This window comes from Canis lupus, chromosome 27 (assembly GCF_003254725.2).
Source record: "Canis lupus dingo isolate Sandy chromosome 27, ASM325472v2, whole genome shotgun sequence".
NCBI lineage: Eukaryota > Metazoa > Chordata > Mammalia > Carnivora > Canidae > Canis > Canis lupus.
The window spans coordinates 2,539,685-2,560,000 of record NC_064269.1 but is presented as its reverse complement, the minus strand read 5'-3'; the positions used below and the strand labels follow the sequence as shown (position 1 = coordinate 2,560,000).

Here is a 20,316-nt window from a genome sequence, read left to right as displayed (position 1 = left end):
GAAGTCATCCTGGGCAAGTGCCTGCTGGCGCCCATGGTCCACGGGGGTGTCAGGTGGCCATCCCCACCGCCATCAAAGTTGGGTCTGGAGTGAGGCGGGGGGTGGCTGAGCAGCAGAGAGGGACGTGAGGCAGGGGTTGGGCGGTGGTGGAGCGCCGGGTACCGGCTCAGCGGGTTTCTTGTGCCACCATCACCAAGAAGAGCGGGTTCAGCTTGTGGCAGTTCTGCCTGGACACTGCACAAGACTCCGTTTGTCCTCCCAGGCTCTGTCCTGCCAAGGAGCCCGGGAGGAAAGGGACACATCTGCAGAAACTACGAAAGGCCATGGGCTCTTGGGGGTGACACCCACAATCCTGTTGAGGGCAAGCCACCAAGAGCAAGCGTACGTGTCGGGGCTGAGGCACGGCTTCAGGAGGAGGTTCCGGGCGCTCGGTTCCAAGAACAGCCCCACCACGGCGAGGAGACACTGGGCCTGCTTCTGAATAGCTTAGGCCCCGAAGGAGGCAGGGTTCAGAAACACGGGCTCAAATACAAGAGTCTGGGGTAGGAGGCAAAGACGGCGGAGATGGGCAGACCGAACTGGAGCAGAGTCCCAGGGGAGCCCGAAAAGTCCCCCTGGTTTCCTAGGTAGTTACCACTGTCTCAGTATAGGACGAGAACACTAATAGTGAATAGTAATAGCAGCTGACATCGACTGCAGGGCTGGTAGTTTCCGGGGCAACCCCAGGAGTGCCAGGAGCAAATTCTTCTCTTTTCGCAGAAGGGGAAACCGACAGAGAGAGGGTAGTGAACTCACCTGTGGGGCATAGGGCTGAGGGGGCGCGGATCTAGGGACCAGAGCTCCGGCCCCATAGCCCCATGAGGCCTCGCCTCTGCAGCCTGGCGCCTGGCCTCACTGCATCGCTCGCACTGGGTTTCTACAGGCTTCCCCTTCATTGTCGTCCCGATGATTTTCTAAATGTTGCCAAGTTGCCAGAGTGACTTTGTTCTCGTTGTTTAGATGAGGACACACAGAGAGAACAAAGAGGTTGCAACTTGAAGCAGTTTTCCTAGTCCCGAGCTAATAGGAGGGAAAAAAGGGCGCGCGACACGGTTTACACGGGGCTAACTTCATTTAATCTAAAGGATTGAACTGAATTCTGAGAGGTGTCCTTCCTACTGTTAAGTTATCCTTTTCCTTTATGAGACGGTAACAGCAGTGGGTGGTAATTGTTGGTGTTTTTTTTTTTTTTTCATGAATGTCTGGTTTTGGCAACATCCAAGGCCGGCAGCCCTATATCTGATTGGAAATCCTAACTGATCGTGGGCTCTCTGCACCCCGCTCTACGGGCCTGCAGGTCCGGGACTTGCTCAGAGCTCCCTCACGGTCCGCCTCTTTCAGGCCAGGCCTTTCTTTCTTTCTTTTTTATTTTTTTTTAAAGATTTTATTTATTTATTCATAAGAGACACACAGAGAGAGGCAGAGACACAGGCAGAGGGAGAAGCAGGCTCCATGCAGGGAACCCGACGTGGGACTGGATCCCGGGTCTCCAGGATTGCGCCCTGGGCCAACGGCAGGTGCTACACCACTGAGCCCCCCAGGGATCCCCATGGCCGGGCCTTTCTTTCACTCAGTGGCACTTTGCTGCCGAGAAAGTACGAAGGATACTCGAAGGGCAGTGCCCAGCCTGCCTCCCACCGAGTTGGGAAGACGCCCTCGGTTACCCCTGCCTGTGGGGAGAGGGGTCTCGGAGAGAGCGATGGGCCTGGGCTGGCCCGCCAGCCGAGCATGTGCAGAGGGAGGACTCTGGGCTTCCTGGCTTTGGGGAGCGAGGTCCCCCCATGAACCCTCATTTTCAAATCTGCCTCGGTCTGCACGGGGCCCGTTTCCTTGCTTCCCCACTTGTCTGCTTAGGGCAGAAAATCAAGCAGAGATCTTCCCACCACCCACCCTTGTCTTATCCCCTCCTTGTCCCACCTGTCCTAAAAGCCATGGTTCGTCCACCTTTTCCTTCTTTTGAGGGTTTTCTATGGCAGCCTGGAGACCCCTCTCTCCTGATTTGAAGAGATTCCAAGACAATCGGGGAGCTATTAAAAAATAAAATCAGGACCTTGTGAGGGGAGCTAGTTCCTAGGAAACAAATGTTTTCTATTTCTTATAAATGGAGCTAATCCTTGGGTCATCTGTGCTCCTGAATCACCTGTTTATGGCTCCGTCTTCGTCCTTGGGGGGTTCTTTCTCCCTCCTCCACTGGCACCGGTGAGAGACGGCGACGGCATCCCTCGCAGCGTGGAGAGCGCGAGAAAGAGCCGGGGCCGAGGGGGGGAGAAATCTAGACTCCCCGGAGCCGTGCTGGGATAAGCCCACAGCTGACCGGGGACGTTGGACACCCGGGCCAGCAGGCGCGGCGGCAGGACCGAGAGTCTCCGGCCCGCGAGGGGGCCAGACAGGAAACCATCCCCATCGCGTGACGGGGAGCCGAGGCCCGGGGTGGCTGCAGGGGGGGCGGTCGGACAAGACGCAGGACTCGTCAGAGGCCGAGGCGTGAGACTCGACACCTGCGCCCGAGCAAAGCGAAGGTGCCTCTGCCCGCGGTGCTTGCAGAGGGGCTGGCTGCCCTCGGCCGCTGGACCGGCTACCGGACCATTGTCTGGAGAAAGGACCGTACCCCCAAGACCCACTCGCACGACCGGGGCCACCTCCTTTGTGCTTCTCCAGATTCTTCTTGCTGGTCTAGGGTTGCATCCTGATCCTCCTGCCCCCAGAGCCCAGCCAGCCCTTCAGGGTACACTGCCCACCGCAGGCTGTGTCAGCCCCATTACCCCCAGAGGTGCCCCTCCCCGCACACGGGGTCCACACACCCCCCAACCCCGAGGCTCCCTCCTGCTCCCTCTCCGGGGCCAACACCACCCACTTCCTCTGCCACCTGTGGCACAGGATACCAGGTCCTCAAGGGGGGCTTGATCCATGTGCTGCTTGGACACTCCCCACCATTGAGGGGACCAGCCTCTAGGACGGGCAGGTGACAATGGGGCCACAGCCTCTGCGGGCAGCCTACAGTGGGGAGACCAGGGTTACATGGCAAGCGTGCCAGTGCCTGGGACACAGAGACATCAGGCACCGGATGATGGAATATGATGGAAGTTCCAGCAGACGCCGGGCAGGGAGCCCGCAGGCCATCGGGGGAGGGTGGGAACGCACAGCAGCTGGGTGGGCAGAGGCACATGGTTCCCACACCGGCAGGCAGGGCGGTGACGGGAAAGAGCGTGGGCTTTGGAGAGACCGACCTCATGGAATCCTGGCTCCGTGGCCCTGGCTGTTGCAGGTCTCTGGCTCGGGAATAATAACACCCACCTCAGAGAGGTGGCACAGGTGGCATGTGCCGCTCAGGGAGAGTCGGGCCCACTAGGCGCTCCATGAAGAGTTTCCCATCCCTCCCGGGCCCCGGTCTGGTGCTCTGGGGCTGTGGCCCCGGAAAGGGCCGAGGGGGTGAGGCTTCATGGGTGGAGAGAAGGAGCCGTGATCAAGGCCGGGAGGCTCAGCCCCGTGGCGGGCACCTCAGGCCCCATAAGGAACCCTTCTTATTCTCCTTGGCCTCCAGAGATGTCCTGAGGGGGCCAACCTCCACGTCTATGAGCAGCTTGACCCCGGCAGCCCCCCCAGCTGGGCTGGTGCTGTGTCTGGCGGCAGGGGCCCCTCCAGGGGTCCTTCAGTGGCCACGGTGGCGACCTGGAGTCAGAGTCCCATGAGGGGCTGGGGAGGGGTAATTCGTCCACCAGCTTGTGCTCAGGGCAAGTGGTGTGCCAGGCACGAGAGTACAAAGGTGAGGACGGTCCAGACCCTGTCACCGGCTTTGGGGGAGGCGACAGAAAGCACCAATGAGGTGGGTTGGGGACTTCACTCATGTGCACCACCTTTTCCTCCATCCGTGTCCTTCCTGGGTGGCTCCACCCGCCCGTGGGACCAGAAGCTTCCTGAGTGCAGGCTGTGATTTTGCTTTCTGCTTCTCCGCCATCCACTTAGCTGTGACGGGAGGAAGGCAGCGCCGGGGCACAGATCCGGAGGGGGACTCGGGCCCATCACGATGCTCTCATGCACCTGCGACCGGCTCCCTTGCCCACCCCTCACGCCCTCTTGGTGCCCCAGAGCCCTGCCGCCCAGTCCCTCAGCACACGGCCGTTTCACCTGACTCGGGTCTAGCCTGTTAGGTGTAAGCTTCCTCAGTGCCCCGCGCCCACGTCCCTCTCAGAGCTCACCCCGCCATCGGCCTGCCCTGGCCCCATCTCCGCTCCCTCGTTCCAAGACCCTGCTACCTTTACTGGAGTTCGGGCCTCTTTCTCCACTGATTCCATTCTCACTAGAATTCCCTTGCTGCCTTTCGAAAGATCCCCGTGAAGGCCGGGGCCCCACCCCAGTAGACCGCCTTAGCTGGTTTGGAGTAAGTGGCTCGGACATCGGTATTTTTTTTTAAGTCCCCAGGTTATTTTTGAGCTTGCGTGAAGAACCCCTGCTCTTGGCCACCATGATCAAATGACCACCTAGACTCATGTGACCTCACGTCCACCCTACCTGGGAGTCATTGTCATTATTCTCTTTCCCCGGAGCTCTCTCTCGGGGGAGCCCTCCACGTCATCCATCAGCTCCTGCCTGGTCTGTAGCCCACAGCCAGCTGAGCCCCTCACTCTGGCACCTGCCAAGCTCGTAACTCGGATCTCTGCCGAGATCGTGGTGCTCTCACTATATCCCCATGGGAAGCTCCACTCAGCCTCCAGCACCTTGATCTGCTGCTCTAGAAAACAGACTCAAAACCCAGGACAACCCGGCCCACCCAGGGAACCCCGGAGAGCCCTGGGCACAAGGGGAGGTGGGAGGGTTCTTCGCTTCCCCCCCAAATCCGGGTGAGGAGCCAGCGGCATCTGAAGAAGCATCCTCCATCCTTCCACTCGAGAACCTAGCGCTCTTCAAAGTCTCTCAACTGGAAAGTCTCTCTCCCGTTATCCCACCTCAGTTCTTACTGCTGCAAAGGTAGCAGAGGCAGCAGGTAGGATGTGGCTCTTTTTGCTCTTGGTTGGTCGCTACCCAGCTCTGAACACACACACACTCACACAGGATGGAAGCAAACCCGTGACTGAGTCTTGCACTGCTCACCCTCCTCCACCCACATGGTGGTGTTGACTTCCAGGATGAGAGCCATGGGAGGCTCTAGCTGATGGCCACCTCCTGGGTGGCAGGGGTTTGAGCCTGCCCCTGTGACGTTGGCTCACACCAACCCAGCCCATCCATCCCTCTCTCCTCCAGCCCCTCTATCTTTCATCTTGTAAGATCCTCAGGCCCCCAAGGACTTCCTGGCTGAGGTTTGCTGGCTCGTGCTGGTCGCTGGGAGACCTGCCTGTCTTCCCGCAGCCCTCCCCACCCCAGGCCGGATGGCTGTCTGGGACGGTGCCGTCTACACAGTCACTGAAATTCACAGCCTGCCCTGACCCCCGACTCCCTTCACCCTGGTCCAGGCTTAGGCTCCAAGAGCTTATTTCCTATCTTAGCATCCCAGCAGGCTCAGAGTGTGGGGTCCCCATCGTCTCTACCCTTCCTGGGTGACCCCCCAAAGGCCCAGGCCTCTGAGCAGTGAGGAAAGGGTTGAATAAACACAGACACCCACCTACCACGCCCCCAGCTTCCCTCCAGGAAAGATCCAGCTCTTAGATGGAGGCCAGAGGGTCCCGGTCAGCATCAGGACCATTTCTATCAGTAGACACAGGTAATTCTTTGGTTGAAAGCCACGAACTGTGCTGCACGCGCACCCTTCCTGTGTTCCTCCTTTCTTCTCTCCCACCTCCCCTTCCTCCCTCCTCCCAAACTCCGACGGCCCACGCCTCATGCTTCATTTCCCTGCAGGGTCCACACTGCCCAGCCCCCGGGCCACGCGTGCTCTCAGAGCTGCTTCTTCGGCTCTACAGCGGGCCGCAGGGCAAGGCGCAGCGCACCCGGTGTGTGTGTCTGTGTGTGCCTGGGTGACGCACTGAGTATGTGTCCCCACCTTGACCACTCCGAGACCAAGCTGTCAGATCGTGCTGTTTATTGAGGATGCAATGGGAGGGCCTCTAAGAAGAAAGGAGATGTGGAGGGGCCTCCTCTTCTCTGCTTCTGGATACAGGAGAGCGAAGAGAGACCTGAGTCGTACTTGGTCCTACTCGGAATGAGCCATGAGACGGGGCCAGGGTGGCGTGGGGACCGGCCTCTCTTGGCTGGTGCCCTTCGGCCTTCCTTCTCTTGAACACAGAACCAGCTCCCAGCTTAGGCAGTCACTGGGACAGAGGCCCCAGTGTGAGAGCGGGGCCTCGGTCTGTGACCCGGGGAGCCAGACTGTAGTTGGTGACGGAGCCGGAGGCTGCGCGGAGGGCGGAAGGCCGGGAGCTGAGCTGAGCCCACGGCCCGGCTGGGGGGACCTCAGCCAGGAGGAATTTCGCCAGGTAGGGCCATCCACACCTGTCCAGGCTCAGGGAGACGCAGGCTGGGGGAAGTAGGGAGCAGGGCAGGGTGGAGAGGGGCTGACGGGGACGGGAGAGCGCGCGTGGGAGACAGCTGGGGACGTGGCAGCGGTGGCGGTGGCCTGGCAGCGTGGCAGCGTCTCTACCTGCCGGCCTTCTTGGAGGAGGTGCTCTGGCTGGAGCCCTTCCCCAGGGTATCCCTGTAGTCGCTGCCGCTGCCCCTGCCCCGGCCATCCCCACCGCGGACGCTGCACACGCCGGAGATGCAGCTGCCGCTGCTGGCCACGTAGCCGCCGCTCACCGAGCTGGGCCTGAAGCCGTAGCCGCCGCTGCCGCTGGAGCTGCTGATGATGGCTGCGGAGGGACAGCGGGTGGCATCCTCAGGGGCCATCCTCTACGGTCCGGCCACTCCGCCCCCTCCCCGGGTGGGGGTAAATCCCAAAGATCGCTTCCCCCAGTCCTGCCCTTGCCCGGCCCAGCTTAGCCCCATCTGGCCTATTCTTAATTCTCAGAAGCCCATCGCGTTGGTCCAGGAACCAGTGCACCAACCTGCCATTCCAGGGACCGCCTCGCTTCTCTTAGCCTTTTTGGTAAACTTCCCAGCCTCCAACCTGTCCTCCCCTTCTTGCTGGCTGTCTGCCAGCAGCATTTTTTGGAGACTCTGGTTTAATTCTCAGTCCCGCTGAGAAATCCAGAGATCCAACACCCTCAGCTTAACCTCCAAGGTCCCCATTCATGGATTCCTTCCCGGCCTCTAATTCCCCAGCCCAGACTTGCAGCCAGGTGGGGAGGGGGCGGTGCTCAAGCCTCCCACACATGCATCCTTTGTTTCCCCTTCCCAGTAGCCACAGCCTTCCCAGCTGCCACCCATGGGAGCAGGGAGACAGGGATGGGGAGGGAGCGGCTCTGGACTGGGAGTCGCCTGCTCCTTGGCCATGCCCTGCTATCTGGCCGTGTGACCTCAAAGTTTGTTGCTCTCTGCTCCTTAGTTTGCTCAGCTACGCACACGGGGTGCAACTAAGGCCCTTTCCGACCCGCAGATTCTACAGTCTTAGGTCCAAGCACACAAGTACTTACAGATGCTGACAGGGGAGGGAAATTCTCCTGACATCCTGTTTGGGAAAGAAAGAAAATGAGAGTGAGCAGTCACCCAACCCACAACCTATTCACCTCAAAGCTAGTGTCCCCACGGGGCCTGATGTAGGTTTCTTTTCTTTTTTTTAATTTTTATTTATTTATGATAGTCACACAGATTGAGAGAGAGAGAGAGAGGCAGAGACACAGGAGGAGGGAGAAGCAGGCTCCATGCACCGGGAGCCCGACGTGGGATTCGATCCCGGGTCTCCAGGATCACGCCCTGGGCCAAAGGCAGGCACCAAACCGCTGCGCCACCCAGGGATCCCTGATGTGGGTTTCTGAACCCAACGGGCCCCTGTGGAAATTCCAGGGCTTCTTTGGCACAAGCAGAGCTTGAGAAGCTGTGGCTGCTGCCCCTGGGGTGACCAGGCAACAGTCCAAGTCACAGTCGTGGGCACGAGGCACACGCGTGGGGCAGCATGAACGCTTCCCAAGGCCAGGCCCGGGCACTGAGTCGTTCTCATCTGCTGAGAACATTGGGGAAGCTGGAACGGTTGCCCTGGGACATCTGTGACAAGCTCACCTTGTACCTGGACAGGTAAGGAAGTCGGAACAGAAGACCTCACGTAGTAATGGGGTGGGCAGTATGCGTAGGTATATCCAGGGAACTCAAGGGTAGATGGGCTGATCCCCAAGGCACAGTGCCTGGCATACAGGGAGCGCTCGCGCCCGGACGTATTCTGAGTTACTGTTGATGTATTCCCATCATCACCCAAGGATGCCCTTTTCTGGAGGAGACCCTGCTAAGCTTTCTCCTTTTGTCCTTCTCAAACCCCTGGGGCTCTCCTGCAGAGCACCCCTCCAGCCCCCCACCTGCACTCCTCGCTCTCCAGCAGCTTGCGGTAGGTGGCGATCTCCATGTCCAGGGCCAGCTTCAGGCTCAGGAGCTCCTGGTACTCGCGCAGCATCCGGGCCAGCTCCTCCTTGGCCTGGTGCAGGGCGGCCTCCAGCTCGTCCAGCTTGGCTCGGGCGTCCTTCAAGGCATTGTCACCCCGCTGCTCGGCATCGGCGATGGCCGTCTCCAGGTTGGAAGCCTGCACAGGGAATCACAGAAGCTGGAAAACTGGAAGGGGGGGTTAGAGTCCCCCACATCCAAATCCCACTAGTGCTTGGGGACTTCTGGGCAGAGATGCCCACCTCCTCCCTTCACACCTCCTGCCCCTCTTCTAGGCCGGAGCCCCCTCTGGGGCCAGCAAGTCGTTCCTAGCTCTATGTCTCTCCGCTTGCTTCTGTTTAGGCATTGGTGGTGGTAAGAAATAGTCACCCTGCCTTCCTGTGACCTTAGCCACTTCAGTACCTCGTCGTTTCATTACAAAGACATTTACTTGGCCACCTACGTACCAAGGGTGTCGAATAAGAGGTAGATGGCTTTCTGCTCTTGAGTTGTTTACAGTCTGGGAAGAGTTCCTTGGAATATGGTGTTGCAGGTGCAAGGACAGGGGCTGCGCAGGTGCATGGGGCCAGAGATGAGGGGCACAGGGAAGGAGAGTCTCCAGAACCAACTATTATTTCCCAAGTGCTTACTGTATGCCTGGCACTACCCTCAGCCCTTCTTTACACACCTTTTGCATACCTTCGCTCATGCTGTCCTTACACCACCCTGTGCAGAGAGGACGACCAACTTACCCCACGTCCTGGAGTCACTAAGTATTAAGGCCCATGGGAAGATGGAGAGAGCACTGGACTAGGAGTCAGAGTGGGTTCCCATCACAGCTCTGACACTCACCAGCTTGCAACCCACTGAACCTGTCTGAGCCTCAGTGTCCTCATCTGTAACGATGGGGAGCGCTTGCCTCATGGAGTCTTTGAGATGCTTCAGCGTGATAAAGCGATAGGAGGCGCTGCCATGGTTATCCTATAACCACATCCTGTCTCCCCACCTACTCAAGCTGAGACTGCAGCCTAGAGTCCCGGGAGGCGTCTGAGCAAGGCCTTAATGAATAGGCACAGAAGGTACTTTAATGGGCCCTCTCTGAGGCCTCTTATCAGTCATTTCATCAACATACGTTTATTAAGCTGCTACTATGTGCCAGGCACTGTACCAGACCTTGGGAAAGCAATGGGGAACAAAGCAGCCAGCTCTCTGCCTTCCTCCAGTCCAGTGGGAAAAGGGACAGGCTGGCGTCGGGGAATCACCAAGTGGGACAAGGACAGGATAAGCAGAGGCTCCAGGAAGCACGTGATAGGGGCAGAGGGAATGGGGGGAAGTGGTCCTAGCCCATCCTGGGGATTGAGAGAGGAGACTTCCCACAGGAGGGGCTTCAAAGCAGAGGTCCTTGGGGTGAGTGGGAGATGAGATGCCCCAGGGATGTCTGCTCCAAGGGTTTGAGACAGTGACCTCATTGGCTCCTTTCCTCTTGTGGGCAGAGATTTGAGAGGCTGATGTCCTTGGCCAACTCATTTCCCCTCCAATTATGCCCTCCTGCCCCAGGCCATGGGCAACCGGTCCCCTCACCTGCTTCTTCACATTCTCAATCTCTGAGCGGATTCTCTGGATGAGCCGGGTGAGCTCCGAGATCTCGTTCTTGGTGTTTTTGAGGTCATCCCCATGCCGGCCGGCTGCCAGCTGCAGCTCCTGGAACTGGGGAGCCCAAAGCACAGAGCCAGGGGTGAGCATGAGGTGCGTGCCATGGGACCACATGATGTCTCGGGATTGGTGATGTCCCAGGGGAAGGGCGTGTTGGATGCTTAAGTGGACACGGCCTCTGTTCTGGGAATGACCAGACCTAGCCCTCATGCCTGCTGGGGATGCCCTCTCTGGTCCTGCCTCAGCCCAGCTCACCTTGGTCTGGTACAGCGCCTCGGCCTCGGCCTTGCTCTTCAGGGCGATCTCCTCGTACTGGGCGCGGACCTCGTCGATGATGCTGTCCAGGTTCAGGTCCCGGTTGTTGTCCATGGACAGGATGACGGACATATCGCTGATGTGGGACTGGATCTGAGCGATCTCCTACATGGGGACCAGGGCTGGTCTCAGGACTTGACTATCAGAGACCAACACCCCCCTTCACCCGTCCCCCAAGCAAGAAAAACAAATCTGGGTGCTGTTGACTTAGAGGCTCTGGACCAAGGCTGCTGCTCCCCGGGCAAGATGAGTTTCCTCCAGCCCCAGACAGATTCCTACCACTGTGAAGCCAGGACCCGGACCATTTCCTTTCCACCCAGAGGGTGGAGGTTGGGAGCCTCTCGGGGCTGAAATGGGAGATGAATGCCTAACAGGGGGATCGCCCTGAGAGCGGGGAGCCTCTCCCAACCTCGAGAACAGAGTTTTGCCCACTGGCTGCCCTTGGGGGCGGGGGGTAGACATAGACTTACGGCTTCATAGAGACACTTGAAGAATTTGATCTCCTGGTCCATGGAGTCCACTTTGGCCTGCAGCTCCACCTTATTGGCATAAGCCGCGTCCACATCCTGAAAGATGCCCCCGACGTCCCTCAGTCACTGCCCGTGCCGCCGAGAAGGAAGCACCCACCCAGCCCGGGTGCCTTGCACACCGAGATAGCTGCCCTTTTCTCTCTGGGAGGCTCATGGGAAAAGAGAGGGTGGATCAAAAGGCCCAGCCCCACCCCGCCCTGAGAATCGACTCCCTCAGCAGGGATAAGGCACCCCCCTAAGGAAGGGAGCCCCAGCCAGGCCGCCACCAGCCGTCCCTCTGACGTCTGAGTCAGGCCCTGTGGCCGCAGGGGAGCCCCTGTGTGTCGTCCTCTGCCGTTCTTCACTATGGACAAACCCCGTCCACATGAAACGCTCAGGAAGGCCATCGAACTCTCTCTGCCTTCTCATTCCCTCTCTGGAAAGTCCATCGGTTTTCCTCGGCCTTCACGCCATTAGTTTGGAACTGGCTCGGCTCCCCCTGGTCCCAGGCGGCCCTGGACTCGAGGCCTTGCCTTCCTCCTCACCTTCTTGAGCAGCACAAACTCATTCTCTGCAGCTGTCCTCCTGTTGATTTCTTCCTCGTACCTGCCAAAATGCCAGGGCTCGGTCGGTGACTACGTCTCACTTAGAACCTTCTCGCTGAGGACCCTCTTTCACTCAAGGAAGGCTCTACGCAAGAGGCAGTGTGCCCGTTTGAGGGACAGATGCTAATGGGCCACGGGGTACAGGGCTGGTGGGGCCACCAGGCAAGGAAGGCTTTGTGGAGCAGGGGACATGGAGACTGAGTTTGGTTAAAAAAAAAAGGTGATTATTGAAAATGAAGTAGGAGCATGTGGAGCCAACGTTCTATGGGAAATCTCATAGGTAGCAAGAACCAAGCTCCTCCTTGGAAACTTGACTACAGCCTTACAGATGAGCCTTCCTTAGTTACTCCTCACAGCCCTTCTGGGAGGTGGACAGATTTAAGCCTCCTTTTACCAAGGAGAACCCAGAAGCTCTAGGAGATTATGAGCAGCTTACCCAAGGTTTCCCTCATCCAGCCAGACGTAGTCCTTTGACCACTGTCCAGCTAACTGAGCATTTGTCCTAAGTGCCAGACCAGAGGCTGGAGGTGCAGAGAGCAAGTTCCAGAGTTTTGTTGGAATAATCCTGTTTGGTATGACAAGGGACACTGCCGCTCGTCTCCAAAAACCTCAAGCCGAGGTAGCTGCCACCCCTGCAGAAGGAGCTCAGAGGGAAAGGGGCAGTTGCCCGGCTGCGGGGAGACCCCTTCCCCGCTCACCTCTTCTTGTAGTCCTCCACCACGTCCCGCACGCTCCTCAGCTCCGAGTCCAGCCGCACCCTGTCCCCGGACAGCGTCTCCAGCTGCTTCCGCAGGTTGCTGATGTAGCCCTCGAGGATGGGCTCCAGGTTGTTCTTGCAGTTGTTCAGATCCAGCTGCTGCAGCAGCTCCCACTTGGTCTCCAGCACCTGGTTCTGCTGCTCCAGGAACCGCACCTGGGACCCAAAGTGCAGAAACTGTTGAGCCCCCGGGACGCAGTCACACCCAAAGTCTCCGTGCAAAGCGCTCTGCCTGCATTTTCTCCTTTGCCCCTCACAACGGCTGCATGAGGCGGGCAGGCCATTAACCCCATTTAATGGAAGGGAAACTGAGCCATAGAGAAGTTCGGCCTCTTTCCAAGGTCCAACGGTTTGATAAGTGGGAGGGAGCCCGGAGCTGAACCCAGACATGTGTCCCCAGAACTCATGTATCCTGTCATTCAGAACCCATTGTGGCCAACCCAGCCCAGGGAAGGGCTGTACCTAAAAACTACCAGGACGGAGTCAGGCTGGGTCCATTTTTGGAAAAGCTGACCATTCTGAAGAAGGGAATCTGCTCTTCATTTTATAGCATATCAAGCTCAGCGAGGCTCAATGGACCAAGACTTTCCAGGCATTCTAGATTTCTGCATCAGGCTCCAACTCCATCATTGCCCGTGGCCTCCTCCCTCTGCCCTAACTCTGCTCCTCAAAACCATCTTCCGTGGAGCAAGCATGGCACGTGGGGCAACGTGGATAAACAATGCTCCCTGGGCCCCTGTCGCCTCCCTGGGCCAGGAGACCGACCAGAGGCAGTGGATCCACATACTCTTCTCTTGTGTGCTGCGTCGGGGGGAGGCGCGCAAATTTTTTTTAAAAATGACTTAATCCACGTGATCACAGCCACTGTCTAAATAAGGTTGTCTTCCCTGTTGTCATAAGCACAGGGCCTCAGAAAACTGGCTGGGATTCAGCTTTGAGATGGGATCAGCCCCCAAACTGCCTGCCCCCCAGCAGATCCTCCAGCATTGGTTTGGCTTGACTAATCCTGACTCTTTCACGAATACCCCTGAGACTGAGCGTTAAGCGCAGAGTAAACCAGGACCCCGCACGCTGGACAATCGGGATCACTGAGAATGTCATGTGCCCACATGGCCCCGCGGTCCCTGGGACTGGGCCTCACCTTCCATCCCTCCACCCACCACCCCCAGATGCCGTTCCCTGGCAAGGCATGTACCTCAGTGCTTCTGCGGACTCACAGAACGGGAGTAATAATTTCTCATCTACCAAAAGTCCGAGGCCTATCTGGACTGGATGATGCCTCGAGGCCTCTTCCAGACCTCTGGTTCCTCCCCTTCTCGACACTCTTCCCCCACTTGTCCGAAGATGAAAATGATAGTGACAACAGCCAGCACTTGGGAGCACTCAGTATGCGGGAGGCACCGTGCCAACATCTTCACATGCATTTTCTTTCCCAAACCTGACAAAACCCCAAGGGGTAGGCTATTATCTGCATTACAGAGATAAGGAAGGAGAGGCGCAGGCAGGATAAACAACCCTCCGCACAGCCGGCTCTGCGGCTGGCTCAGCCAAGACATTGCCGGTAAGTGATGGGGACAGTGCGGAAGCCAGGTCTGACGTCAGAGCTCTGTGGGGACCCCCCCCCCCACTGCCCTCGTCGGCCTCTCGAGGGGCCCATGTGGGAATGACTGCAAACGGATGCTCCTGATCCATCCAGTCAAATGACCAGTGGATGAGACCCGCTCCCAACGGGTGGGAGGAAGACTCTGGGTCAGGTTCCCTCGCACCGGCTCTTCCCACACGTGAGCTGCAAGGACCCGAGGCTCAGCAATGGCACCAAGCCGACCCTCCAGTAAGAAGCAGGGGCCTTTCCTTTGGAGCTCCTGCCAGGAACCCCACCACCACCCCCACACGCCCCTGCCAGTAGAGACAGCCTCCTTCCGTCTTCTCCGGGGAAAGTCTGCAGGGAATCTCACACAAATCACCCCGATGAAAGAAGACACCTGCTTCGTCCACGTTACGTGCCTCCTCATGTCTGACCTGAATCCCTTTTGCTGTCACAACAGCTCAGGCTCTAAGAAGAGAAGGGAAGGTCGTCCCACCTTGTCGATGAAGGAGGCGAACTTGTTGTTCAGCGCCTTGATCTGCTCCCGCTCCTGGGCTCTCACTTTCTGGATCTCGGGGTCCAGCTCCACGTTGAGGGGGGCCAGGAGGCTCTCGTTGACGGTGACCTGATGGATGCCCCCCGGAGGGCACACGGACGGGCACACGGGCCCCAGGGCCACACTGCCAAACATGCTCCCAGCAAAGCCACTGGCCCGGCCTCGACCAAACCCATAACCTCCGCTCTTCCCGCTGCTGCTGGCCACGTTAAAGGAGATGTTCCGGATGCCCCCCAGGCTGTAGAGGCTCCGGCTCCCAAAGCCTCCGCTGAGCCCTTTGCCCCCTGCCCGGTAGGAGGATGAGCTGCCCCCGGAGAGCACTGCCGAGCAGCCGCTGAAGCCCCCCTTGGAGGCAGCTCCCGACTTGCAGGTGAATTGGCGGCTCATGCTGGTGGTGGAGATGGAGTTCAGATGCTGGAGGGACGGAGGCCGAATCCTACACGGGCTCTGCAGGTTGCAGTGAGGACTGGCAGGCACCCTTCCTTATATGTGCTTGGCATTGGGGCTCGTGGACGGGCAGTCAAGAGCTTAATTCATGGGTTTGGCTTGCCTGGGAGCAAGAAGTCATTTTCTCTATGCTGAGCTAGAGATCAAGCCCTCCCCACCTCTGAAACAACATGAAACCTTCAAATTGCTGGGCTTGCAAGCCTTGCTCATGTAATTTGGGTTTTATCTAATTAACCTGCTGTTATCGGGTAATTTGCCCCAGGCCCCAGCCTCTCCAGGGGGATGTCACTGGCACTTCACCATCCCTATCCTGCTTAGTCTTCTCTGGGTCACAGGCTGCCTCCCGGGGGCGCAGGGAGCTAGAAGGGTATGGACTGCGCTGGACAGGCGGGGCCGCTGCGTAGAGCATCCAGGGGCTCGAACCCACAGCTGTGTCTTCCTCCTTCCCGGAAAGAGCCCCTTTGTTCGGGCCTCCCGAGGCACCCCGCGCCCTGCTCCGTGGCCTCTTCCCCTAACCCACAGCGGCTCTGCCTCCTGGGTGTGAGGGGTGGAGGGTGACCCTCTCCCTGGCACGGGGCGGGAGCGCGGCGGCGGGGGCGACCACGTGCTTCCGACGGTTCCACGGGAACTGGGCCCCCGCACGTGTCACTCCTCCCAGAGCCCCGCCAGGCAGGCTGCAGGCTGCACCAGATACGGTCGCTGGGCGGCCGGTGCGGGACAGATCCCAGGACAGGAGGCTGGGATTGGGGGGCGGGTGGCTAAAGCCTCAGGAAGTCGCCTCACGGGAGGCAGGGAGGCAGAGGAGGCTCGCGGGGGCTGGAGGCCTCGAAGGAAGCCCCCTGGGGGGGCTCTTGGCTCATTTCCATCTTCCTTCCGACGTGAACGTGTTGACAAGCAAGGTGAGGACAGGAATGGTTTGTTTGTTTGCAACCACCTGCTTAGGGTTCAGGTGGAGGAGCTGCCGTCAGGGTGAGCCCGGGGGTGAGGGCCTGGCTGGGAGCCCGGGAGGCCTGGCGTCTCCACAGTGGAGTCCGCTCCCAGAAGGTCCCTCTGCAGGCCGTGTCGTCTCAGTTTTCCCTTGTCAGGAGGGTGGACGGTCCCCCAGCTCGGAGACTACTTGCTCGGCCTCATCCTCCCGCCCCCCCTCCGCCGCCCGTCTCCCCTCCATAGACCTCCACCGACAGCTTCCGTGCGCCAGGCGCGTGCCCCGTAGAGGGGACACGGCTTGTGGCCTAAGGCTAACCGCTCTCCCGGCTCTTGGGACCCCTCCTAGCCTGAGGTCCCCCCGCCCCAGGGCTTCGCTGTGTGTGTGATGTGCATGTACCTGCGCGCCTCGGCCCACAGCCGCCTTCCTAGCTGTTCCCTGCCTCCGCCGGGACGCCTCCCCACAGGCCCCATCTCCAGGCACCCCGCGATTTCCCCGCGCCATCCCTACCCAGCCTGATACACCCCTCCTCCCCATCCCTTCCGGTCCAAACCCTCTGCTCTTTCAAAATCCTGCCTCGAACCCCATGTAACGCGGTCCCCCCTCCGCGTGCTGGACTGCTCTGTCCACTGCTGCCGCGTCCCCTGGGACGTGGGGCCGGGCGAGGGTCCCATGGCCCCCAGGCGACTCCTTCCCCTGTACCTGTCTTCAGGGCCCTGCGGCCAGCCTCGGGACATCGCTCCCCAGGTGCCAGAGGATGGGCGGTTGCTGGGGCGGCCACCAAGCAGCAGGGATGGTGCATTTTCAGGAAGCCCACGGCCCGCGTCCGCCTAGATGCCACCAGGTGGGAGCCCAGGCCAGGAGCTGGCTGCAGGGCTCTGAATCCCATTGCAGCACCCAGCGGGGCTTCACCACTCCAAGGCTCGGTTTCCTCGACATAAATGGGATAATAAACCCCTCATGGGGTAGCTGCGGCAGCTCCATGTGCTAACCCAAGTGGAGAGCTTGGCGCGTGCCTGCGACGTGTTCAATGTTCAACCGATGTCATCGACTACCAAAAGTGGGGCGTCAAGTAGAAGCTAGGGATCGACCCGTCCTCTCCTCCTCTGCACCCTCCTTCTGGGAGGGAGAGGACACCTGGGTCGGCACATCTCCATGCTGTGTCACCTGCTGTCAGACAAGGAGGGACCGATGTTCCCAGAGATCCCAGGCTCGGGGAATCTCTCCACTCAGACCATTTCTGATCACGGAAAATTTGCATTAGAAATAATAATAATAATCGCCACTAACAGGCGCCTGCCAAGTACAAAGCTCAGTAGGAAGCACTTCTCAAACATTAGACCTGTTGCTATTGATCCATGTATCAGTTACTGAGCACCTACTGGGTGCTGGGAAGGGGGGTGCCTCACACTATCCTGTCCTCAAAGATCTTAGTTTCTGGATCCATCCAAGTGCAGGGATCCCTGGGAAAAGCCTCTCATCAAGACATTAGCAAGTCATTAACACCTTAGCGTGAATTAGTTAATCAGATACTGGCCATCGGGAATGGAACACCCAATGTTGTTGACGAGGATGATGATAGGAGGAGAAGGAGGAGAGTTCGGGGCCACCCACAGGAAGGGTGGGCCCAGGTAGGGCTCCCGGGGTGCCTGCGTTTTTTGCTGGAGGAAAAAAGGAGGGACGGAGGGAAACGAGGACAGAGCCAGGGTTCAGCAAGGTTACGAAGGCCCTGCCCTAGCCTTAAGTAAGTTTCTGGGGAGATGCAGGGGCAAGGGGAGGCACAGCCCCCTGCTTTGGGACGCCTCTGGTGGTGGCGGCAGAGACAGGAGACAGTTGCCCTCATCCTCTGCCCCAGCTTCATCTTCCCCTCACGTCCTTTGAGGTCCCGGGATCACTTGGTCTTCTAACTGGGAATTAGATGGTGAGCCAGGCACGGACATCTCCTCGCCCTAGTTACACCCATCTGCGAAGTGGTGGGGAAGTGCATCAATCAGAGAATCAAACCCCCGAGTTACCAGGACCCTCTAGCTTTCCTTACACACTCAAGGAAAAGTTTAAATTGCTTGTTGCATGAATTACATTTATATGGCTCTTGGTTGCTTTTTTTTTTTTTAAGATTTTATTTATTTATTCACGAGAGACGCAGAGAGAGAGAGAGGCAGAGACACAGGCAGAGGGAGAAGCAGGCTCCATGCAGGGAGCCCGATGCGGGACTCAATCCTAGGACCAGGGATCACGCCCTGAGCCGAAGGCAGACTCTCAACCGCTGAGCCCCCCAGGCGTCCCATTGCTCTTGGTTTTATAGCCAAAATATTCTTATTTAATATACGCTAGTAATTTGTAGCTTTTTGGAAGTTTTTGCTTCTACATTTGTGATGATCCGTTGGACATGCTTGTCGCAACCCCGTGGTCCCAGTGGAGACGGTTGGCTCCTTACTCTCAGCCTTTTGGGGTCTGATAAATCTCCAGAGAAGGCCTCAGAGGGAGAGCGGCCTAGTACAACCCAAGAGGGTAATTGCTGGGTGAGAGAAAAAGAGAAGACGCAGAGGAGAAGGGAATCTGGATCCACGAGGGCTGCCTGGAGGAGGAGGTCTGGGCTCCAGTCTGTTCAGGGAAAAAGGCTTGGGTGGACCAGCAATGGGGAAGACAAAAGCAGCCAGGAAGGGCACGGGTGAGAAAGGACTCTCTAGCTGGACCAAGCACTAGGGAAGGGAGCTCCTGGAGCCCAAGCTGTGTATGTTCTAGGATGTTATAGGGCAAGTGATAGGGAGCCCTTGAGGGCTCTGGAGCCAGATAGAACCTGAGCGATACAGCTTGGGAAAGCAGGATGTGGCTGCTGTGTGGGTAGGAGTGGGGGGTGCGGAGGGGCTTGAGGCACCAAGAGGGGCAGGTGGTGCTCGGAGCAAATAATTGTCTCCAAAATTAGACAAGATGAGCTGGGTTATTTGGATGACGTCAGCTCAGATCCTGCCAGCCCTCCCCGGCGGGTGGACTCAGGAAGGGAGCGGATGCCGGTGGACCCTCCACAGGTCTCCCTCCTCCTCCCGCCCCTGTGCCCCCCCTTCCCCCCTGCAGCTTCAGGCAGGTGGGGCACTGAGCACCCAGCCAGCTGGATGGAGTGCGGTCCCTGGGGGGACTTGGCCGCAAGCAGAGCCACTCATCTGGGGGCAGGACAGCTGTTCAGCAGGTTTGCAGCTGGCAAGGCTGGAGGTGAGCTCATCCCAGAGGGGCTGGGATATAAAGGACGGAGGAGGCCCGTCCTGCCTGGCGCTGAGCCCCGCTCCCCGCTGCAGCGTGGCTGCCAGAGCGGCTTCCTCCTCACTCAGCTCTGGGGCCGGGAGCATCTCCTCTGAGCTTTGCTGGCCCTCTCCTTCCCCCAGCCCCACCACGCGCTTCTGGCCAAGCGTGTGGATCCAGGAGTATGAGGGCCCGGGTCTGGGTCCTGCCGGGTGACCGCGGGCAGGGGTCCCAACTTGCACATCTCTAAAAGGGGGGATGCTCGTAGCTGCTGCACCTCCTCCCGGAGGCGGATGGGAGAAGCACGTAAATGAGATGATGACGATGGCGCTGCTGCTACTACCTACAGCTACCGCGTACTGGAGCTCGGCCAGGCGCTGCTCGAGCACTGCCCGTGAATGGACTCATTTAGTCCGCACAACAGCCCTGAGAGGCAGGTACTGTTATTACCCCACTTTACAGATGGAGATACCGAGGCAGCAGGGCGTTAGGTGACTCAGTGGGGGTCACATGAGCAGAGGAGCTGGGACTCAATGCAAAGAAGCCTCCGCAGAGCCCTTCCCAATCTCCACACCCTCCCCGTCAGGGCCGGCTGCACCTCCGAGCCTTGTTGCCCAGGTGCTGCGTGCATCCCTCCAAAATGACCCAAGAGGTCCTCCGAGGCCGGGCAATGCTTCTTGCCCCCGCGGCCCCGGGCTCCCGGGCTTGTGCCAGCTGGCAGATGTGCTCCAGCGCGTGTCAGACGACGTGTGTGGGTGCACATCCGTGTGCGGGTGGTCGTGAACAGGGGCATGAGCAGGATGGGTGTCCGGCCAGTAGGCAGTGGCATGGCTGTCCCAGCGATCTGTGGCTGACTTTACTGTGAGCGGCCGGTGCCCAGCTGTGCCAGTTGTTACCTCTTTCGAGTATCTTCTGCAAACATAGGCCTGAGAGCTGGTGAGCGTGTGTCTGTGCACGAATGCACTGGCTTCTGAGCACAGTCCACCTGTTGGATTAGCTCTCCGTTCCTCTCCATTAGTGGCACACAGGTGACTGTCCCATTTTCAGCATATTTTTTAAAGATTATTTATTTAAGAGAGAGAGAGCTGGGAAGTCCAAGGTCAAGGCACCGGCACGGTCTCACTGCAGAGGGGGCCCTTTCCCTGGTGCACAGCCAGCAACTTCTCCCTGCGTTCTCATATGGTAGAAGGAACCAGGGAGCTCCGCGGGAGTCCCATTCATGACCTAATAACCCTAATAACCCAAGTAGTTC

At 58.8% G+C, this 20,316-nt stretch overlaps 1 protein-coding gene across 2 annotated transcripts in view; it reads right to left on the bottom strand.

Moving 5' to 3' along the window:
• Positions 1 to 14,950, bottom strand: part of KRT5 (keratin 5) — a 36,775-nt gene extending 21,825 nt beyond the window's left edge. Inside the window, exons 1-9 of one of the 2 annotated variants that reach the window (XM_025458810.3) lie at positions 14,396 to 14,950; positions 12,256 to 12,470; positions 11,498 to 11,558; positions 10,914 to 11,009; positions 10,384 to 10,548; positions 10,057 to 10,182; positions 8,415 to 8,635; positions 7,542 to 7,576; positions 6,038 to 6,818 (exon numbers count right to left, since the gene is read on the bottom strand). In XM_025458810.3, coding sequence (XP_025314595.1) covers positions 6,607 to 6,818; positions 7,542 to 7,576; positions 8,415 to 8,635; positions 10,057 to 10,182; positions 10,384 to 10,548; positions 10,914 to 11,009; positions 11,498 to 11,558; positions 12,256 to 12,470; positions 14,396 to 14,842 — 1,578 coding nt within the window. In that variant the 5' untranslated portion in view covers positions 14,843 to 14,950 and the 3' untranslated portion in view covers positions 6,038 to 6,606. Of the gene's footprint in view, positions 1 to 6,037; positions 6,819 to 7,541; positions 7,577 to 8,414; positions 8,636 to 10,056; positions 10,183 to 10,383; positions 10,549 to 10,913; positions 11,010 to 11,497; positions 11,559 to 12,255; positions 12,471 to 14,395 lie in introns of those variants that run through there. The other variant, XM_049102739.1, reaches the window with a different exon arrangement.
• Between the last annotated feature and the right edge of the window lie 5,366 nt (positions 14,951 to 20,316).